General features: G+C 35.0%; 2 protein-coding genes and 1 pseudogene across 2 annotated transcripts; all 3 read left to right on the top strand.

Annotated features, from left to right (window-relative positions):
• The first annotated feature begins 315 nt into the window (after positions 1–315).
• Positions 316–9382, top strand: LOC112421112 (DNA (cytosine-5)-methyltransferase 1-like; annotated as a pseudogene).
• Positions 9383–12308: 2926 nt separating this feature from the next.
• On the top strand, positions 12309–18026 carry LOC11429873 (adenylate kinase, chloroplastic). The gene is made up of 7 exons (XM_003605585.4): positions 12309–12583; positions 12667–12771; positions 14050–14178; positions 14264–14398; positions 16023–16169; positions 16330–16404; positions 17556–18026. The coding sequence occupies exons 1-7, from the start codon at positions 12359–12361 to the stop codon at positions 17658–17660; spliced, it is 921 nt and encodes a 306-aa protein (XP_003605633.1). The 5' UTR covers positions 12309–12358; the 3' UTR covers positions 17661–18026.
• Positions 18027–20475: 2449 nt separating this feature from the next.
• On the top strand, positions 20476–22985 carry LOC11421458 (serine/threonine-protein kinase-like protein CCR4). Its single transcript, XM_024781920.2, has one exon. It carries the CDS (start codon positions 20511–20513, stop codon positions 22881–22883), a length of 2373 nt encoding a protein of 790 aa, XP_024637688.2. The 5' UTR covers positions 20476–20510; the 3' UTR covers positions 22884–22985.
• Positions 22986–23333: the final 348 nt, after the last annotated feature.

Raw genomic sequence — 23333 nt, forward strand, 5'->3', positions numbered from 1 at the left:
AAGGACTAAAATAACAATATTTAAGTACTTATAAAGACTGATATGATAATAAATAAGTATATTGAAGACTAATAAGAAAATATTTACAAAATATTTTATTGTCACGAACTATTTTAACTAACAAAGTGCACAATCAAAGATTACTTTGAAATTTCAATAAGTTGATGGGTTATAGTGGCTACGGGTTACACATCCGGGTCCTAAAGTGATTATTATCCCAATATAAAATAAAAATGAAAAGTATCAATGGGCGCGAAAGCCTATATATATACCGCAAAATTCAATTCCCCGCCAAATCCATCACACCATTTTACAAAACCCTCACTTTCTTTCCATCTACAACAAAACCATTCATCAAAATTCACATCGATTCTTCAAAATTCCGCGTTTTTCATATAAGGAAAATCATTCAACTCATGGGTTCCGCTTCTCTTCTCAATTCTTCAGATCCTGGTACTATAAATATACCCCTTTTTTCTAGGGTTTTATTCATCTCTTTTTTTGTGCCTCAATCTTGCAATTTTGCTTTGGTTTTCGATTTTGCAGGTATATTAAACTTGTTTAGTGCTTTTGGGTTGTGTTGTATTGTTCTGATTTAATGGGGTTTTTTTTTTTTTGGCGTTGTTTATTTATGATTATTGAAGGTTTATTGCTTTTTAATTGAATATTCTGATACCCTTTTACGTTTTCTCGTGATTTATGTATTAAAGGTTTAATTTTTTCGTTGTGTCATTTTTTTAATTTAATGGGTCTGGTTTAATGCTTTGAAATTTTCAACCGTAAACCTGATCAACAGTAGTGGATTTGCACTGTCTGAGAATTTAGGTTAATTTTTTATGTTGTGATTCCGGTGAAGAAAACAATAGCACTTTCAGAATTAGTACCTTTTCCTAATCAAAACACGTGTAATAGATTTGTTTGAAATTTTGTATTAATTTTGAGTTTTGGATTGTTAACTGCAGTACTGTATTTATTATGTCTATGATTTGAATGAATTGTTTATTTTTGTTTGATGTACTTATGAGCATTGGTGACCAAGCTTATTGGTTGGTTAACTAATAAGTGATTCACTGTTCTGTTTTGATGACTTTAAATTTTTCAATTCAAATTTTGCAGCAGTGGTAGATTGTGGAACTAATGTGTGCTCATTAATGCCATACTGCTAGGGTTAATTACAAGATGTTAGCAATGTATTGTGATCTATAGAAACTAGCAATTAAAAACTTCAGATTTCTATGTAGATTTTTTACTTTTAATTTTTTAACAGTAAGAAGGAAATCTATCTGATGTTTGCATAGAGTTAAAATTGGTTTTAGATCCCAATATAGCCCAATAAATGTGAGGTTTAATTAAATTAATTGCTATTGATTTGTTTGATTCTCAATTAACTATCAGGCATATACAAAAATTACACTCATTTATATCTTTTAATGGGTGTTATCTTCTTTTTTTCCCATTGCCCTTGTATCTTGCTGTGCTAATCGTTTTTCCCCTTCCCCATTTCTTATCCTTTGAATTAATCATAGATTTTTTTTTGTTTTTTTTTTTTTAAATTACTATTATTCTTATTTTTTCCATGTGAAAATTTTTTGAGGAATGCTATTTGTATATATATGCTTGTTCTTCCTTCAGATCATCAGATGTATCCCTGTTTATTTCCTTGCTCCCATTTCTTTTGTATTTTTATTACAGATTTGATTTTGCGAGAATGTTCTATTTCCTTTCCCTTTTTGTCCTTCTATTTTTAAGGCAATGTGGATGATTATGATGCTTATAAATCCCTTATTTATATTTCACGATCTGCTCCGATGCCCTGTGTTGCCTTTACATTACTTTCCTTGGTTTCGTTATTGAATATGTAATTTTTTTTCTCTTATTGTTCAAAATAGGTGTTAAGGACAGCACGAGTAAAGAGGACCCTTTGTTTCGAACACTGAAGAGGAAGTTATGGCTGGTGGCAAGCAACAGAAGCGAAGTTTGTCAGAGAGCAGTGAGCAGCCCGCTGCTCCTTCTCGTAAAATGCCCAAACGATCAGCAAGTGCAGCAAGTAAAAATTTGAAGGAGAAGTCTTTTTCCAAATCTGATAAGTCTGATCTTATTGAAACAAAGAAGAATCAGGTTGTAGAAGAAGAATTTCTTGCTGTCCGTATGACTGCTGGACAGGAGGATGGCCGCCCAAATAGAAGAATCACAGACTTTATCCTTCATGATGAATCTGGTGCAGCACAGCAACTTGAGATGCTTGAAATCAATGATTTGTTCATCACTGGACTTATATTGCCACTGGAAGCAAGTGCAGACAAGAAAAAAGAGCAAGGTATCCGATGTGAAGGCTTTGGTCGAATTGAATCGTGGGATATATCTGGTTATGAAGAGGGTGCTCCAGTGATATGGATTTCTACTGATATTGCTGATTACGATTGCCAGAAATCAACTGCTAGTTACAAAAAGTATTATGATCAATTCTTTGAAAAGGCCCGTGCTTGCATTGAAGTTTCCAAAAAGCTAACAAAGTCTGCTGGTGGAGACCCTGACATAAGTCTTGATGAATTACTTGCTGGACTGGCACGGTCCATGAGTGGTAGCAAGTACTTTTCTGGAGCTGCATCTCTGAAGGAGTTCATTATTTCTCAGGGCGATTTTATTTATAAGCAGCTCATTGGTTTAGACCTGACATTGAAGGCGAATGACAAGGGGTTCACAGAGATTCCTGCTCTTGCTGCTCTTAGAGATGAGAGCAAGAAACAAGCAAACTTTGCAAATGCACAAGTGATGCCATCAAATGCAACTTTAAGGATTGGTTCGGGAACCGGGGATGAAGAGATGAAGGATCAGATGGATTCTGTACATGAAGAAGATGAAGATGCAAAGCTAGCAAGACTGTTGCAGGAAGAAGAGTACTGGAAATCAAAAAAGCAGAGGAAAAACCATCATCCTCGTCATCTAACAAATTCTATATCAAAATTAACGAAGATGAGATAGCCAATGATTACCCTCTCCCTGCTTATTATAAAACTTCTCTTCAAGAAACAGATGAATTTATTGTTTTTGATAACGACTATGATGTGTATGACACTGAAGATCTTCCTAGAAGCATGCTGCATAACTGGGCTTTATACAACTCTGATTCAAGATTGATTTCGTTGGAACTTCTTCCTATGAAACCTTGCTCAGAAATAGATGTTCCAATCTTTGGATCAGGTGTAATGACCTCAGATGATGGAAGTGGGTTCAATCTTGATACAGAGGATGGCCAATCTTCCAGTGCTTCTGAACAACAGGCCACCGATGGAATTCCAATTTACCTGAGTGCTATAAAAGAATGGATGATTGAATTTGGGTCATCTATGGTTTTCATATCCATCCGAACAGATATGGCCTGGTATGGTACCTCTTCTCTAACTTAAATGCTATCTATTTTTTCTTTTCTTTTCTGTATGTTAATTTATGATAGTAATATTGGCTGTTATGTTTATACTCTAGAGCAATCTTATTTGAAATGAAATAAAATTTGAGAATTCATTTGATTACTTGAGTACACACTGTTAGTATATAATCCGTTTGTAGATAAAGCTATTGCAAGTAAATTCTGTCAACTATCATCGATGAATCTGGTCATCTTAGTGAAATATCTGTGCATATTTACACAAATCTTAGAATATTTTTGTTATAATTGTTCATACCCATACTTGCTTTCTTTCAGGTATAGACTTGGCAAACCATCAAAGCAGTACTCTCCTTGGTACGACACCGTATTGAAAACTGCAAGGATTTCTATAAGCATTATCACATTGTTGAAGGAGCAGAGCCGTGTATCACGACTTTCCTTCGGGGATGTCATCAAAAAAGCATCTGAGTTCAGTCAAGACAATAAGTCATACATTTCTTCTGATGCATTGGCTGTGGAGAGATATGTTGTTGTCCACGGACAGATAATTCTGCAACTGTTTGCAGAATTTCCAGATAAGAAGATCAGGAAGTGTCCTTTTGTGGCCGGTCTTACGAGCAAAATGGAAGCGCGGCACCATACCAAATGGTTGATGAAGAAGAAGAAAGTGTTGCCAAGGAGTGAGCCAAATTTAAATCCCAGGGCAGCAATGGCCCCTGTTGTATCCAAAAGAAAAGCTATGCGAGCCACAACAACAAAACTGATAAACAAAATATGGGGAGAGTATTACTCAAACCACTTGCCGGAGGATTCAAAAGAGGTTATTGCTAGCGAAGTAAAGGATGATGATGATGAGACGGAGGAACAGGAACAGGAAGAGAATGAAGATGAGGATGCGGAGGTGGAGACAGTACTGTTGGAGGGAATGCAAAAGCCGCACTCAGTTTCCAAACAAACTAAAGCGTTTTCTGATGACGGAGAAATTAGATGGGAAGGGGGTCCGGAAGGGAAGACTAGTTCTGGATTGCTTCTTTATAGGCAGGCAATTGTTCATGGTGAAGTTGTTTCTGTTGGAATATCTGTGTTAGTCGAAGTAGATGAATCGGATGAACTTCCTGATATATACTACGTTGAATATATGTTTGAATCGAAGGGTGGGAAAAAAATGTTTCACGGTAGGATGATGCAGCATGGTTGTCAGACTGTTCTTGGCAATGCAGCTAACGAGAGGGAGGTGTTTTTGACTAATGAGTGCAGGGATTTGGGACTGCACGATGTTAAGCAGATAAATGTTGTAAGCATCCGAAAAACACCTTGGGGGCATCAACATCGTAAGGCTAACATCATTGCAGATAAAATCGACAGGGAAAGAGCAGAAGAAAGGAAAAAGAAAGGACCGCCTACTGAATATTACTGTAAAAGCTTGTACTGGCCTGAAAGAGGTGCTTTCTTTAGCCTTCCGTTTGATACACTGGGTCTAGGGTCTGGCGTCTGTCAATCTTGCAAGTTACAGGAAGCCGAAGAGGAGAAGGACGTTTTCAAAGTAAATTCATCCAAATCTAGTTTTGTGTTGGAGGGAACCGAATATTCTCTCAATGACTATGTTTATGTCAGTCCTTTTGAATTTGAGGAAAAAATAGAGCAGGGAGCTCATAAGAGTGGGAGGAACGTAGGGCTGAGAGCTTATGTTATATGCCAAGTGCTTGAGATCATTGCCAAGAAGGAAACAAAACAAGCTGAAATAAAATCTACAGATATCAAAGTCAGAAGGTTCTTCCGACCGGAAGATGTATCAAGTGAGAAGGCATACTGTTCTGATGTGCAAGAGGTAAAAGGTTACATACAAGTTATTATAACTAAATGATTTTTCATTTTTTGGTACTAAGTCATTCATACTTGTTCAGAATTGACTTTGATAAGTGACCTGACCTTTGTGTGTTCATATTGTTGTTCATTGTCTCTGTGCAACTGTTAATATTGACTCAGATATATCGATTTATGCTTTTAGGTGTATTACAGTGATGAAACATGTACAATATCTGTACAATCCATAGAAGGTAAATGTCAAGTCAGGAAAAAGATTGACGTCCCTGATGGATGTGCCCCCGGAATCTTCCATAATGTCTTTTTCTGTGAGCTCTTGTATGATCCTGCCACTGGAGCACTCAAGAAGGTAGTGTATTTTTGACCCTATTATAACTTTATAATATGCTTGTTTATCCTCAGATAAATCTGTAAAAGCATTGGCGATTTATGTTTTATGAAGTTTTTATACTTTTTATTTTGAAGTAGTGTGGACTATTTGACTTTGTATTATTTAACCTCCTAAGTGCTACCGATTTATATTACTTTCAGTGATTGCTCTACGGAGTGTTACACTGACGAAATCAAGGCTTAGCTTGATCTTGTTGTCTCATCTCATTGTATCTGTGTTCTAAATTCTATACAAACTTTAATAGAGTTTGAATTTAATCCACCAATAATATAAAATATTTTTATACCAAGTAAAAAGAGAAAGTGCCACATCGTAGCAGCCAAGGTTTTTTTTACTTGTATAAAACGTCAGCTCTTTGAGACGGGTGTTGCCAATGTCATACATGTGTAAAACTCTACCCTATTAGTGGATGAAAGTCAAATCTAAATACTCAATTTTTAAACCTTGTATTCTATATCGATAGCTTTGCTGCCATTATTTTTTCAGTTAAACTTCAATCAGTTATTTCATTTAGTATAGTTTACGGTTGATTAATTTTTTAGGCTACTGTTATTGTTGGTATTACGCGGATGGAATAATATATCATGTTTTCTATTATTATTGCTATAATTATTAATTTCATGATGTCAATTCAACATTATGATGCAAGTATAGGGATCATATATGATTTACACTGAGTAAGTATTTTATTTTTCATTTGCTTGACAGTTGCCAGCACATATCAAAGTAAAATATTCTAGTGGACACACAGATGATGCTGCAGCTAGAAAGAAAAAGGGAAAATGTAAAGAGGGAGATAGCATTTCAGAGCCTGATCTAGAAAGAAAAACATCAAATGAAAAACGTTTAGCAACCTTGGACATTTTTGCAGGATGCGGTGGCTTATCAGAGGGGTTGCATCAGTCTGGTAAGTTTAACTCCACTTTTCGTTATAGAAAGAAAATCAAATATATGTGTGGGTGTGTGTATATATATGCATAATGTAACTTATGTTACTGCTTTCATGCTTCAGGTGTTTCATCAACTAAATGGGCTATTGAGTATGAAGAACCAGCTGGGAATGCGTTTAAAGCTAACCATCCTGAAGCATTGGTGTTTATTAACAATTGCAATGTTATTCTTAGGTAAATAATATGAGAGAGAATATACCAGGTCACAAGGTTGAATAAAGTGACTCATAAATGATTGTAATGCAGGGCTATAATGGAGAAATGTGGAGACATAGATGATTGTATCTCAACGACAGAGGCTGCAGAGTTGTCCTCTAAACTTGATGAGAAGGATTTAAGTAATTTACCCTTGCCTGGGCAAGTTGATTTCATTAATGGAGGACCTCCATGCCAGGTTTGTCGAGCTCATGACTTTGTTTGCCTTATGCCGCTGTTGATACTTTTGTGCTGATTAATTTATTGGATAATTTGTTTTTACAGGGTTTCTCTGGGATGAATAGATTTAACACAAGCACCTGGAGTAAAGTTCAGTGTGAGATGATACTGGCATTCTTATCCTTTGCTGATTATTTCCGGCCAAGGTATTTCCTGTTGGAGAATGTGAGGAACTTTGTGTCTTTTAATAAAGGACAGACGTTCCGTTTAACTTTGGCTTCACTTCTTGAGATGGGTTATCAGGTAATAGTTGCATAACTGTATCTTTTTTCTCAAGTTATTTCACTTGGAGTTGAATAGAATCTTGAGGAACTAATCAATGCTAATTATTTTGTTCAAAAGGTGAGGTTCGGTATCCTTGAGGCTGGAGCTTTTGGTGTTTCACAGTCAAGAAAAAGGGTATTTATATGGGCTGCCTCTCCAGAGGACGTGCTTCCAGAGTGGCCAGAACCAATGCATGTCTTTTCTGCTCCTGAATTGAAAATCACATTGTCAGAAAAAGTCCAGTATGCTGCCGTCCGCAGTACCACAAATGGTGCTCCGTTACGTGCAATAACTGTTCGTGATACCATTGGTGAACTCCAAGCTGTAGGCAATGGAGCTTCTAGGACAAACATGGAGGTATGTAAAACAGGAACGATACATGTTATCTATCTTTATCCCCTTAAAATAGTTTGATTTAAACACTCTACTCACTTTTTAAAAATATTTTGGAAAGAAAATAATTGTGAATTAAAGGGACACTAATGGTTATTTATAATTTTCTCCGACTCTATCCATCGAGGTAAAAGGTCAAACTCTTATACACTTGGCTTTATGCTCGCAGTACCAAAGCGATCCCGTGTCATGGTTTCAAACGAAAATTCGAGGCAATATGGCTGTGTTGACTTATCATATATCAAAGGAGATGAATGAGTTGAATTTGATTCGATGTCAGAAAATTCCCAAGAGACCAGGCTGTGATTGGCGTGATCTTCCAGATGAAAAGGTAAACTGAAATCTTTGTGATTTTTAGCATGACATTTTTTGTACGTGTTAATCTAATTAATGTTATCAAATATAATGCACAGATAAGGCTGTCAAGTGGACAACTTGTTGATTTGATACCGTGGTGCTTGCCAAACACTGCTAAGAGGCATAATCAATGGAAGGGACTGTTTGGTAGGTTGGACTGGCAAGGAAACTTTCCTACTTCCATCACTGACCCTCAACCAATGGGGAAGGTTGGAATGTGCTTCCATCCTGATCAAGATAGAATTCTTACTGTTCGTGAATGTGCCCGATCTCAAGTAAGTCTGTTAGTTACTAGTCACCCTAAATGCCATCATAAGAAATGAACCCTAACCAACTGGAAATTAACTATGGACTTGAGTAATAATAATATCTACTGGCTGTATAAATAAATTTTACAGAAACATTCAGTCACTTGTTGTATAGATATTTGAAAAATAATAATAATAAATGAAATGATTAGTAAGACTATTGAACTCCTTACCTATATTATGGATTAATTTGTTATTTTCAATTTATTATGAAGAGTTCTGATCATGCTAACCAAATATGTGGTTAGGAAAAAGATGTTCATAGTTTGAAAATTGTGATAGGAAATTCTCATATGATCCGGTGTCATTTTTTACTGATCATCTTTTTCATTTATAAATGCAGGGCTTCCCAGATTGCTATCAATTTTATGGTAACATCATACACAAACACAGGCAGATTGGTAATGCTGTTCCCCCTCCTCTGGCATTTGCGTTAGGGAGAAAACTCAAGGAAGCAGTGGATAGTAAGAGCTCCAAGTAGAACACTAGGGCATGCATCCTGCATAAAGCATGCTTATCATGAGCAAGGTTGTCAAACGCGCGCTCTAACACCCAAGATCGTACGATCTTGCGATATATCAAGCCACCACCGATCTGGAGCGGGTTGAAGATCGGAGTTTACGGCGGAGCGGCCGGTGCGCCGAGGAAAATCTGCAGATTGCAGAATCGGTGCTTTTCTGTGATGGTTTACTCGATTTGCAACGTCTTCTTTAGGGTGTTTAATGGAAAACAAAGTGGCGTTGATTCAGATGTTCGCATCTAATGAGTGGACATCAAGCAAATTTGCAAAAACAGATGAAGGAAAGCAAATTGAAAAAGTGGTTATGGATAGAGTTTTGGAAAGATATCGTTATTTCTTGTCAAGGTGCTTATCCAATAATTAAATGTGAAGATTTGGAAGGAGGAACTTAGAATGAAGGAGATAATGGAGTTGCAGCTGATCAGAATATGTCTTGAATGACTTATTGAATTAGTTTTTTTTATGATGTTTTAACTTTTAAGATGATGTTTTGTTGTGTTTTTTATAAAAGATTTTAGATGATGTTTAAGACAATTCCAATGATGATTAATGAAAGTGTTTTTGATGAAAGGTGATTTTTCTAGTTACTTTTAATTTCTGATGAACGGTTATTTTTTGTAGTTACTTTTATGATTTTGTCTATTATGTGGGATCTTACGATCCTACGACCTACGCTTTTTCTATACCCCAACGATCTTTAGTGGGATCCCGATTTTGACAACCATGATCATGAGACTTTTGAATACCTATGGATTGTGGGCACCGGTGAAAATATTTATTTTTGGACGGATAACTGGCTTGGTGAACCTTTGGTGTATCTGCTTCAAATTGACCCTTTATTTCATGCGGATTTTATTGGTTCGGTTGTGGATGTCATTGTTGATAGGGGTTGAGATATTCCTGCGGAGGTGCTGGCCGCTCCTGGGGTGGCAGCTCGGTTGGGTTCCATTGCTTGCTTCGCACCCACCTTCCTTATTCGCTTGTTTGGCCACATTCAGTCGATGATAAGTTAACTGCTAAACTAGCTTCCACTTTTCTGATGCCTGTTGATACTATTATTCCTTGGGAATCTATGATATGGAAGACTTGTATTCCACCCTCTCATTCATTTATATTTTGGCGTCTCATTCATGGTAAAATACCCACCGACGAGAATCTCTGTACCTGAGGTTGTATTATTGTTTCAATCTGCAGTTTTTGGTTGAAAACTGATGAAACTTCATAGCAATCTTTTTCTTCGCTGCCCTTTTATAGAGGATCTTTGGAACTTGCTTGGGGGAAAATTAAACCACGTTATGGAGACCTCCTTTCAGTCGCTGCTTCTGTGTATCCCTCTGCTTTGCTCTTCTCAAGTTCTTGATTTATTTGTGGCTGTTGTGGTGCACACATTGCATACAATCTGTATGTCTCGAAATACTCAGTTTTCTTTGAATACGACCACGATTCGCGCAACCAAGGTTCAGTTGCACTCCTTACTCCTTAGTGGGTACGAGTGGTAATCTTTTCGTGGCTAAGTGTCTTGCTTCGGGTGCTCTTCTTCTTGATTCCTTCTCGGTTTCCCATCATAGTCGTTAGATGAGAGATATGGTGCTGGTGCGTGGGAAGGCACCCTCCGTGCCTTGGTTGAAGGTGAATATGGATGGTTCGGTCATTGGAAACCACAACACCTGTGGTGGCTTGTTTCGTGATCGCTTAGGTACTTTCCTTGGTGCTTTTACCTGTAATTTGGGAAGTTCTTCTCTTTTTACCGCAGAAATTCATGGTTTTATTTTGGCTCTGGAGTATGCTGCCCACAATGGGTGGCGAAACTTATGGTTAGAAAGTGATTCCACTAGTGCTCTGATAATCTTTAAAAACTCTTCGTTAGTTCCGGTTTTGCTTCGAAATCGATGGCATAATGCTTGTAAACTAGGTGTTCAAGTTATTTCTTCACATATTTTCCGATAAGGCAATTGTTGTGCGGATAAGTTGTCTAATATGGGCCATTCGATTCAGATTAACTAATTAACTAATGAGTCTTGAGGTGTTTGTAGACCTAGTCATGAATTAGTGATGGGAATCTCTCTAAGACCTAAAATTTGAGTATACATGTAATAGGAGTAGAATCCTTAATTACGACTACTTGAAAAGAGGATTTTATCCATGTCTAGTACGCCAAGAATGGTTGAGAACATCAATTTATGTTATATTTTATGTTACCAAGTCTATGTGATGACTCTATTAGGGTGATGTTACATGATGTAACTAGACATTGGAAGGTTTAAAAGTATGTTTGCACTTATTGTCAATAGTTTAACGGAAGGAATGAGCTAATAAGACAAAATAATAATTAAAAATTGGAATTTTGGGTCAGGGATGTTCATAAGATTTAGTCAACCACATTGCAAATAAGACAAACACATGATTAACCCTAACCACGTCACGTGTATCATACACAAAGAACAATTAAACTTTATAATAATGATCAGAAGGTTTTTTTTTACATTATCATTCGGTATGGAAGAGTTTAATGTTGTTAACATCGTTGCTTTGATACTAAGGTTGAAATGGATAAATGCCGAGTGAGTATACCAAATATATTCAAACAAAGTTTTAATGCTTAAACAATAGAGAAAAGTTTAGGTTTTAGTTTGGATTCTCCCCTAATTAGTACTTCTATCGAGGAGAAAAAACAAATGGTGCTTATACAAATGGTTCTTGTATCTACAAGCACCACCATTATTTAAATATTAAAATAGTCTATCAATGTTGAAATATTATTTGATATTTTTTTTTAGAGGTGATGAGTTAGAGAGATTGAACACATATCTATTATTATTAAAAAAAAATATACATTTGAATGATGTGGAATACACACTCTTATTTCAACGCTTTTTATTATATATATATATTTTTTTTGGAATACACCACAATCAAATAAACATTTTTTTTTAATAAGAATAACCATTTTATTTTATATAGTTAATACTGTAGTGGGATTATTCGTATTATATATTTAATTGTTTTTTAATTTATAATTTAAATAACGCTATACAAAATATAAAGTTATAATTAGAATAGTTTAATTGAAAAATAAAAAGCAACTAAAAAATCAAGTATCTCCTTTATATATAACTATAAAATAGATATATAAAAATTGATTTTAAATCATGTGAAATTCGTAGCCAAATTAAAATAAAATAACATGGTTTAATTATTTTTGTTGTTGTCAATTAACCTATCACCCAAAAATTATCTCTTAGAATAAATAACTAGATAATCTGATATTCAAACTCCGACCATGCTTGTGAGATATATGCTTCGATCTTTGATTAGATGCCAAAAATCAAAATAAATTTAATTGATTTTTGAGATTTTTGAAGTCCCTTTCAAACCATTAATTAGAGATAACTAAATTAATTCTTATTCTTAATAACTTTTGGTTACAAGGGGGAGAGAGTATATAGGAGTGTATATATATATGGATACGAATCAAATCAACAAAATTAAGTTATAGTAAGAGTAAGAGTAAGAGTGACGAAAGAAAAAATGGGTTGCAATATCATGAATTTCTCTACCACTTCTTCTTCATCTTCTTTGAAGGGACTGTGCAGTCCAATTCCAAATAATAATAATCATAATCAGAAGAATAAGCTACAAAAAGCGCTTTCATCTTCTTCTTCTTCTTCTTCTTCATTTTCACTTCGTTCTTCTTCTTCAAATGTCTTTTCTCTTCGTTCATCCTCTTCGCGACCCTTTTCTCATTCTTCTATGGTATTTATTTATTTATTGTTTAATTAAATTTCATTTATTGGATATTGAAATTGATTAATGAATTAATTGATTTTATGATTCAGATTGTGAAAGCGGTGGCGAAGACGGTGGAGGAGCCACTTCATGTTATGATTTCCGGTGCACCTGCTTCTGGTAAAGGAACTCAATGTCACCTTATCACCAATAAAGTAAGTTTTCTTTATGAAATTCAATTTGAACCTATGAAGCATGGATGCTCCTCGGATTAGGCGTGTTTTGGTGTCGGACGCGTTTCCCACACATATAATTACACTGAATTATAAGATTTCTCAAATTATTAACGGTGTCTGTGTCCGTATCATGACCTAACTTTTTTACTATTTTTAATTAATAGTAATAATCTCAATTTTTTATTAATTTTGTTTTCCTTCGAAATTTTTAGTATTATTGATTAGCAGCATTAGCATGTTTAAAGTTGATTTTTTTTTTTGTTTGTTTTGTGAGTACCCTATGCTTACTTTAGTTTAGTGTGCTAGATAGATAGATGCATTAAGGTTTAAGATATATAGATGCCTACTCTAATCTGTGATGGCGCCACCATGGTTGATAAATGACAACAATGGGCAGCCTGGTGCACTATAGGTCCCGCATACATAGGGTATGGGAATGGGTCCATCAACTGGTGTATTGTATGCAGTCTTACCCTGTTTTTTAACAATAGGCTGCTGTTTCCAGGGTTATTTGAGATAATCATTTTGATCCATTGGGTGGGGTAGGGGTTGTGTTGGACTAAGTTTGGCCGATTCTCAACTTCTCTTTCGCCTGTCACATAGTGTCTGGCTGGGGAAAATGGAGTGGATGGAAGGGAAGGGAAGGGAAGAGAGGGATACTCTTTTCTAACTCAACTTTGGCTTCCCTCCAAATTGGGGGATTTGGAGGGGAGAATAGACAAGTTTATAAAATTTTACGTTTATCGTCTAAAATATCATTATTATCATTATATTAAATGCTAAGTTAGGTGTTAAAAGAGTGTATAAAGTAAACTACGACTTTCGCTTCATTAAATTTTCTTTCCTCCCTTGTGAACCATACATAAAGACAGTTATTTCCCCTCCTCTTGACCAAATAGAATATCACATTATCTTCCTCCCCTCCCCTCAGTTGAACCAAATTTACCCAGAGGATCCTTGGGGACTCTAAACAACACATGCGCTTTGAAATCACGAACTCATAGTGTGTCTTACTAGTTGTTTGGATCCCTTTCACATGGTGCAATTGCTGCAAGGCGGTTGGAGTTAAGACATCAACTTTGGAACTAGATCCAACGACCTTGCAACCATTGCATCTTGTGTAGCATTACAAAGGGATCCAAATTCCTTACTTTTCTTGGCTTTGGGACAAGTTACTGGTTTACTACTAGATAAGACTGTTATTTTTGTCTGCATTGAAATAATTTTTTTTGATTCAAGTACATCTCATATATGCAGTACGGTTTGGTGCATGTTGCTGCTGGAGATTTACTTAGGGCGGAAATTGAAACCGGAAGTGAAAATGGAAAGCGTGCGAAAGAATATATGGAGAAGGGACAGTTGGTCCCTGATGAAATAGTTGTCATGGTATGGTAGGGTAAATGGAAGTAACCGTACAATTGCTATTCAAATACGTTTTCTCTTAAGTGTTAATAACTCTTTTATTTTATAGATGGTGAAAGATCGTCTCTTGAAGCCAGATTCTGTAGAGAATGGTTGGCTTTTGGATGGATATCCCAGGAGCTTATCGCAGGCTACTGCACTTAAGGAATTAGGGTTTAAACCTGATATTTTTATTCTTCTAGAGGTAAATACTTGTTATGTTGCTACTAGTATTTCAAAGTTTTCTGCCTTAGCTTCACTGTAATATATCAGTAATTGAATGTTATTTTTAAAAAGTAAGAAATTGATGTCAAATAGTAATACTCAGCGGAGTATCATCCAAAATAACAAGATTTGATGTTGGAACCTCTTAACAAAACATTGCATCTGGAGTTATGACTATGATAGAAACTGATACCAAACTGTAAGAATTATGACTAATAACTTACTGTTATTGACTAATATATCAGGAAAAAGGTTCTCAATCAGAGACTAAACCTACAATTACCCAGATTGCCTCAAAAAAATAAAAAAATTACACTGATGGAAAAATAAATAATACACAGAATTTCGTTCAAGGGGACACAGGTTTCATTTGCTTCTTCAAGTATTAGAGAGGTTGACCTCCCACCCATAACCATCTAAGTACTTCCCATTATCCATCCACTTTTCCCCTGTATTTCCCATAGTAGTAGTCAATAGCGGCCGATAGCGGCGCCATAGCGGTTGCGCGTAGCGTAACGGCGACGAACCTCTACGCCAATCGTCGTAGCGGTGTGAAATAAGATAGCGGCCACTTCACCTGCTATAGTGGCGTAGCGGATAGCGGCCGCTTCAGACGCTATTTGATTTTAGTTGAAAATTTCCAAATTGACCATATTTTTAGAACATTTTGTGTATGGTTACCAAATTTCCAAATTGATTTTACGGCATTTTGGGTATTCTTAAAACCAAATTGACTCTGTTGTATGGTTTCTCTGTTCTTTTTTTCTTCCTCTGTTTTCTTTTGTTTTATGGTTTCTCATTTTTTTTATTTGTTCCTCTATCTTTTGTTTTTTGGTGTTTTGTTTTATGAATGTCTCATGAGATTTCAGTGTTATATTTAATTTTATATTAAATATAGTTTTTTTTTTAGAAATATATAAGTTTGTTTATACTTTATATCATTATTCATGTAATATGTTCAAAACATAATCAAATATCGGTGACCGCTATTTGTTATACCGCTATACGTTATCCCACTATCCCACTTTTGGGGTCAGCTGCTACGCACCGCTATCTGAGATTGACTACTATTGTATTTCCCTATTTATTCCTAGACATATTGTATTTCCCCATTTATTCCTAGACATAACACAGTAACTGCCAATTATTATAAAAAAAACATATATGCGTAACCAGTAATTATTTTTGGCCCTCCTCTTATATTTTTATCTTAAAAAGAGGTCTAACACACTGATTCTATACTGCCTTTACCATATATCTAAGAGTTAAAGGGGCATGCATTGTCAGTGTAAATTTGTTTCACACTGACATGCAATATGAATGCACCATTATACCATTTCAAAAATTTAAAATAAACTTAAGGTGGGATGATGCGGCAGAATAGTGGGTGCTCCCATTGAATGTTAGTGTAAAACAAATTAATGCGTGAATGCCCTTTGAACTCTACATGTGATACATTGATTAATTATATGAACAACTATCCTGTTGTGGCAGTTGAAGGAGGCACTGTACTGCTATGAACACCAGAATCCATTAGTCTTACTGCCGGGAAAAAAAAAGGGGTCAATGTAGCTATAATTATAATTTACAGTTCAAATTTTCAGGTCTCTGAAGATATTCTTGTGGAGAGAGTAGTTGGAAGGAGATTAGATCCTGTTACTGGGAAGATATATCATTTGAAGTATTCTCCTCCAGAAACAAAAGAAATTGCAGATAGGCTCACCCAACGTTTTGATGATACTGAAGAGAAGGTATGTCCCTATTAGAAGCTAATCTATATTTTCTGTTAAGATTTCCATTCTTTGAAAATGCTCAATGCTCTCTGTTGACAACCATGGGATTACATATATACAAATAGACAAATTAAGCAGAACTGAATGTTCTTTGCATCATTGTTTGTTTTCAACTTAGGTAAAGTTGCGATTGAACACCCATCATCAAAATGTGGAGGCAGTCCTTTCCATGTATAAAGATATAACCATTAAGGTATGCTTTTTTAATGCAACTTTCTCGCACATAAAGATATAACCATAAAGACATGTCCCTATTAGAAGCTAACCTATCATACACATGTCCACATGAGGTGGTATTTTCCCTTTCAATCACTACAGTTTTGAAATTTTTTGAAGTGTTTATTAAATAATTGGACCCACTAAATGTCACATTATTGTATATTGTATTTATGTTCCCAAAACTCTGGTAATGGAAAAAATGGAGAGGGTAAAAATGGAGAGGATCTTAACTCCGTCCACATGTTGTAAGGACGCGTGTATGAGGATGTGTGAGAAAGTCACATCAGAGAGACAGAGACATGCACAAGTAATCTTGCTGGTTTACTGCAATTTTTTGTTTTTTCTACCCACGCACATCTAATATTCTTTGCCCCTCCTTATTCCTCCATCCTCCCTCAAGTTTTGCTCTGAAGTCATACAACAGAAAACAACAGAGCATGATCTAAAATCATAAAACAAAAAACAACAGAAAGATTTAAAATCAAGGCAGTTAGAGAAGCTAGAAAACCCTGATGATTGGTGTGATGAGATAAAATGATTAGGGATAGGTGATAAATAGGCTGAAATATTGGCAGTGTTAATAAAGTATTAGTGCATTACCTATAACATTATAAGAATATGCAGTTCTTCATATTTTTTAAGGTTCAGACTCGAGCAATTAATAATAATTTTCTTTTCAATTTCTTGTTTTTCCTTACAATTTGCTTGTATTTCTTACTATATAACCTGTAATGAAAAAAGAATTTGCATGAATTCTAATCAAAATGTGACACGAAGAAAGTGGCGTTAGTCATATAGATGACACCGCTTGTCACATGGATTTATTACCACTAAATAGAAATTAATTATTTCACAAGGCCACCATAAAAGGTTTCTTCTGATAGTGGTGATAGTAAAAACTATGGGAAGAAGAAGAAAGGCAGTGAATTTGAGTCATAGGATGTCAATTTCGGGGAAGAAAACTTGTTGTAGTCGTGCAGTCGAGACACTATCTGGTTTAAAGTTGCTGCTATGCTATCTAGTAGTTTGAGTTCAATAACATCCTGCTAATGCATAGCCAAGATACAGTAAACATATAATTTTGTGAATTTTGAAACGCAGCTAAGATGCTTTTGTTGTCTACAGATTAATGGAAATTCCTCTCAGAAGGAAGTATTTGCTCAAATTGATGGCGCACTTACAACTCTTCTAGAGCAAAGGAAAGCTTCTTCAGAATCTATGGTTGCATAGAAGAACATTGTTTGACGTTTTGATTTAGCATGGTGTCTGTTTGATTTAACATGGTGCCTTGCTGAAGGTAATGTATTTTAAACTATATTTATTCATTCAGTTAAAAGAGTCGAGATAAGTTTCATTTCATTGTTTAGATTGATAGTACAAAGTTGTATTGGACCTCATAGTTTATTTTACGAGTTCATTTGAGTGTGAAAATGAAGAATGTAGCAAGTCATAGTTTGTTGGTTTGGTTCCTCCTGTTACTGGTGGTCCATACGTTCTGTTCTTTACCATTTTCTGTATATCATTATTTGAAATTATGTACTTATTTGATTTGCCAAGGGAAATAAAAGAATAAGGAAAATAATCTGTTCAATGTTATTCTTGATGATACAATTTACTTTGATGTCGTTGTGATAGTATCATGATTCATGAATGTCAAGCAAGATTAACAGTAAAATACTTTGATAAATTTTTTATAAAGATTAAAATTGATTGGTCATGATTTTATAGGTAGCAGCAACATTTTATAGGTAGCAAGAACATATTAAACTCATTCTGCATGTTATACTATTCCTTCATTCATATACTATAATTTATTTTCAGAGCTGTCCCCCTTGTTCACCAATTACCTTGCTTTATTTCAATTTATTTGTGGAGGGTGGTAAGAGTAGTTAAGCATTTAAGTTTTTTTTTTGACACATGATAAGCATCTAAGTTGAAAACTAATTAAAATGTAGATACTTTCCACCCACCTTTAACAACTAATGTCAAAACTTTCAAAATAGAAAATAGATTAGATATATTTTATCTTTGTTAAATCTTTGACTTCATGCATAAGCTGCAGTTCTAAAATGGTAACCATCATTTGCATGTTGAATAATTCGATTTCTTCTTAACAAATTATTTGTATAATCTCTCTAGTTACTAGTCACTGTGTGTATTCATGTTGGCTTTGTTGACTCTCTTACAAGTTTGGGCAATCAAAGTTAAAATGTCAGCGATAGCAGTTATTGTATATCTGAGAGCTATGGAAGTACATAACTTCATATAGATCGTACTTAAGAACCTAGGTCAGCGGAAGCATGTACTTTGATCAATATTTTTTTCTAAAAAATGGTCATGTTACATATATATCAAGACTTACTTACACATGAATAGAAGGCAAGCAGACAACAAGCTGCGTCGCTCGGCCTTTTTCGATGGCAAAACCAATTCTCGTAAACACAATTTCAGCGATAACAGTCTCTGGTGCTAGGAAATTGAAAGAGTCGAAAGCAAATGATATAAAAACGTTTTGATTGTTAGAACACGATTTCTCATGTTTGACAACTTTGTTTGACGCAGCTTTTAGAGCTGTTTGTCCTACTGTAAAAGTCGACCCCCAATCCAACTAATGGTGAAACCCCAATAATGTCCACACATGCATGTTTTCCTCCTACCCATCTGTACAACATAACATCTGCAGACCAAAGTCTCGATCTTCTATCTAGTGGATCAGTCAGGAAGTTTACAAGCGTCCACTTCTTCACTGATACTCTCGTGCGCCTGAATATATAAAAAGTACATCCTTAAAAAAAAGTCATGCATGTACTTAATGATTATTTTACATAACAGAAAATCTAATGCATTTCATTAAAATTCAATTGTTTGATGTATATTAGAACATTAATTTAAGATTAAAAACAAGTATCAACGATAACTAACATTTGTTTAGGAATGAGTAATTATGTTAACTTGTCTCCTACACTTAAAAGGATTTAGCTCAGTGTTAAGAGTATGATGTTGCAATCTCAAGGTACTTAATGACACTTTAATTGATAACCATTTTAAAAGATCTTGACTTGTCTTATACTAGTACTAGTAAACTCTAGAGAGTTATGAGAGTTGAAACAAAATAGAGTTAGTCTCTTTACACTTTGTAATCAAGCACCAAACACAATAATTTATGAAAGAGTTGTAGCTCAAACCATCAACTACAGAATTAGAAGAATCCAGTTAGAAAACAACATTCTCCATGAAGATCTTTCATCCAATCAACTTCCATCTTTAAGACCATAAGTCTCACCAATTTGAACACCAAGCAGTGGTTGAATACCGTAATTTTAGCTCCTATTAACAGATAGAGTCCCCCTAAAAAAAATGAACAAATAGAATTCATTTCCGATTCAAAAGTCAATGTCCACCCGATTGTATAAAGAGGCAGTCTAGTGATGTATTTTTTTTGGGGTCCCTTAGTCTAGTGATACTAATTAAATACCCCTTCTTTCATAAAAAAATTAATAAAAAATACCCCCTCTAGACTTAAATATAACACTAGCTTTTGTGTGAATCTTTTGATGGTCAACATGAATGTTTCTCAGGCTCTTGTTAGCCATTCATTCCAATCATAGAGTGTGTGTTTTGATGCAATTTTTTTTATTCTTTGTATTTTTTTTATTTTTAAATAGTGTTTTGATGCAATTTTAGACGAAATACGATGTCATAACGCGGCAAAAAAACTACATCATCATATTTGTTTTATTTGATGTTTTTTTATATATATTTTTATATCTATGGACATGGATGTTTTTCGTGTCTTTATTTTAGTTTCATTAGGGTAATAACCACGTTATTAGTATAGTGCCATTATTATAAAAAAAAAAGAAAAAAAGTTTAGTGCTATTATTGAATAGAAGAATATTGAGGACTAATACAAGGTCCGAGTAAGACTACATAGTTATGTTGATTTAGTCTCAGTCCTAAGTCCTAAGTTCTCAATTATGAAACCGCGTTCATTATATTAACTTTATTTTTAGCATCTTATTTATGAATACCCTCTCTCTCATACCATGAAATTATTGAATTCTCTCAACAATAATTTCTATGGCTTTTCACCATAAACACTTGTTTATTTCTTTATATTTTTTCCTTTCTTTTATTCTTCTTCCTATCATAAACACACTTTCAACTGTTTCAATTTCTCATACTTCAAATTCAAACCAAACTTTAATTTGTGTTTTACAATCTCAAAACCAACAAAAACATTCAAACCTTAATTGTACTAGTTTTTCTCCTAGTATAAGTTTTGGTACTAAACTTGAACTGAATTCTAATGTTTCATATTCTCAAATTGTTGGTGGAAATGGTTTTTTATGTGGTTTAACATCATCATCAAATTCTTCAAATTCAATCATCGTATGTTGGAGATTTTCTAACTCTTCAAATTCAAGTACTATTGTTTCCTTTAAACGACTCTATCATGGACCCGTTATCGAAGATATCGATAGCGGGAATTCCCATGTCTGCGGACTCGTTAAAGGGAACAATGGTTTTCGCCTCGAGTGTTGGCAATGGAGAGGCTTCAATTCAAGCTCCGGGATGAACATGAACATGTCAAATATCGCGGTGGGAGAGAATTTTGTATGTGGGCTATTAGAAAATGGAAAAGGGAATGTTGTTACTTGCAAAGGAAGTAACAATAGAGTTGTTGGAAATGAACCAAAGAATGGTGGAAATTATTCTGTTATTGAAGCTGGTTCAAACCATGTTTGTGCTATCTCAAATGATGGTGGTTTGGATTGTTGGGGTGATATGGTTGGTGAGAAACCAAAGGGGAGATTCATTTCATTGGCTTTGGGGGAAAATAGAAGTTGTGCACTTGGGTATGATGGAATTGTTACTTGTTGGGGTTTGAATAATTTCACCTTGCCATTGACTCTAAAAAACACATTTTTTGAGTCAATTGTGGCTAAAAAGAGTGTTTTTTGTGGTGTTTTGTCTTCTAATTATTCTTTGTTTTGTTGGGGCAATGAAGTTTTTGAGTCAAAAAAAGTCTTTGATAATGTGCTTCCTGGACCTTGTAAGAATCAATGTCCATGTGGACCTTTATCAGATTCTGCTAAGCTTTGTGTCTCACCAGCCATCATTTGCAAACCTTGTTCACCATCATTTGAAATTCCAACATTACCACCTTCGAATCCACCGTCTCAAATGCCCGAAAATCCATCGAAAAGTGGTACATGGAGCAACAAAAATGTGGCATTTCTAGTAGTTGGATGTGTTGGTTGCACTTCCTTGTTACTAGTCCTGTCTTTCTTCCTTTACAAATACTGCAAAGGCACCGCGTGCAAGTCTAGTAGAGTTCATGACTCTGGAAGACTAGATGATCTCGATCGTGAAAACGAATCACAACCTCGAGCTAACCATGCGGTTCTCGAGAAGAGGTTAAGCCATGTAATCAGCATGGGAAATGGAGGTACCCTTTTGGAGGAAATTTCCCTTCAGACATTACTTGAAGCCACCAACAATTTCTCCGAAGAGAACAAAATTGGCGTCGGTAGCTTTGGTTCGGTGTATCGTGCAAAACTTGAAGATGGAAAAGAAGTTGCTATAAAGAGAGCTGAAATTTCATCAACTTCAACTTCTCATGCAAATTTTGGTGTCACCAAAAGACAAGAAGACACAGACAGTGCGTTTGTGAATGAACTTGAATCTTTATCAAGACTCCACCACAAAAACTTGGTCAAATTACTTGGTTTCTATGAAGACAAAAATGAGCGAATCTTAGTCTACGAATATATGAACAACGGAAGCTTAAACGACCATCTTCATAAGTTTCAAACTTCAACAATTATGTCATGGAGCGGTCGTATAAAAGTCGCTTTAGACGCGGCTAGGGGTATTGAATATTTACACAAATACGCTCAACCGCCAATTATTCACCGTGACATTAAAACATCAAACATTTTACTAGATTCAAAATGGGTCGCTAAAGTGTCCGATTTCGGGTTATCATTAATGGGTCCAGAAGACGAAGAGTCACATCTTTCGCTACTAGCGGCCGGAACCGTTGGTTACATGGATCCAGAATACTATAGGCTTCAATATTTAACATCAAAAAGTGATGTCTATAGTTTTGGTGTTGTTTTGTTAGAACTTTTAAGTGGGTACAAAGCCATACATAAAAATGAAAATGGTGTACCAAGAAATGTGGTTGATTTTGTGGTACCCTATATTGTTCAAGATGAGATTCATAGAATTTTGGACACAAAATTGCCACCACCAACACCATTTGAGATTGAGGCTGTGACATTTGTGGGCTATTTAGCTTGTGATTGTGTTCGTTTAGAAGGTAGAGATAGACCAAATATGAGTCATGTTGTGAATAGTTTAGAAAAAGCTCTTGAGGCATGTTTGGCACAGCCAATATTTTGTGAGTCAACTAGGACCACTAGTACCAATGTTTCTTATGAGTGACTAGTTTTCCACAATTTCTTTTTCCTTACGCTTAACGCGTTTGTGAATATTGAAAGTGTCAATATTTGTATATTATTACACCTTTTTTCTTTCTTCATTCAATTTTTGTTAATATTTTTCTAACTTATTTCATTGTCACAACTTCCACGAGATAAGTCTATTATTATTGATATGGTCCAAATTTTGTTTTCCTAAATATGATGATTGTGTCACGGGCACAAGTTGAAAAACTTTAGCTACTAAAAAAAATCAGTTTTTATTTTTTTTAATTGCAATTGAAATAAGTTCTACACTACTCATCTCTAATCTCTAGTCCTTTGAGCTTTTTATTTTTATCCCAAAAATTTGGTTATTTTAGGAATCCAAGAAAGAGCTAATGATTTTTTTTTTCCTTTGGTATTCTTACGGTGACAATATAAATTTGATTATTTCAACTTGAAAATATATCAA

The sequence above is a fragment of the Medicago truncatula genome, chromosome 4 (genome assembly GCF_003473485.1).
Source record: "Medicago truncatula cultivar Jemalong A17 chromosome 4, MtrunA17r5.0-ANR, whole genome shotgun sequence".
NCBI lineage: Eukaryota > Viridiplantae > Streptophyta > Magnoliopsida > Fabales > Fabaceae > Medicago > Medicago truncatula.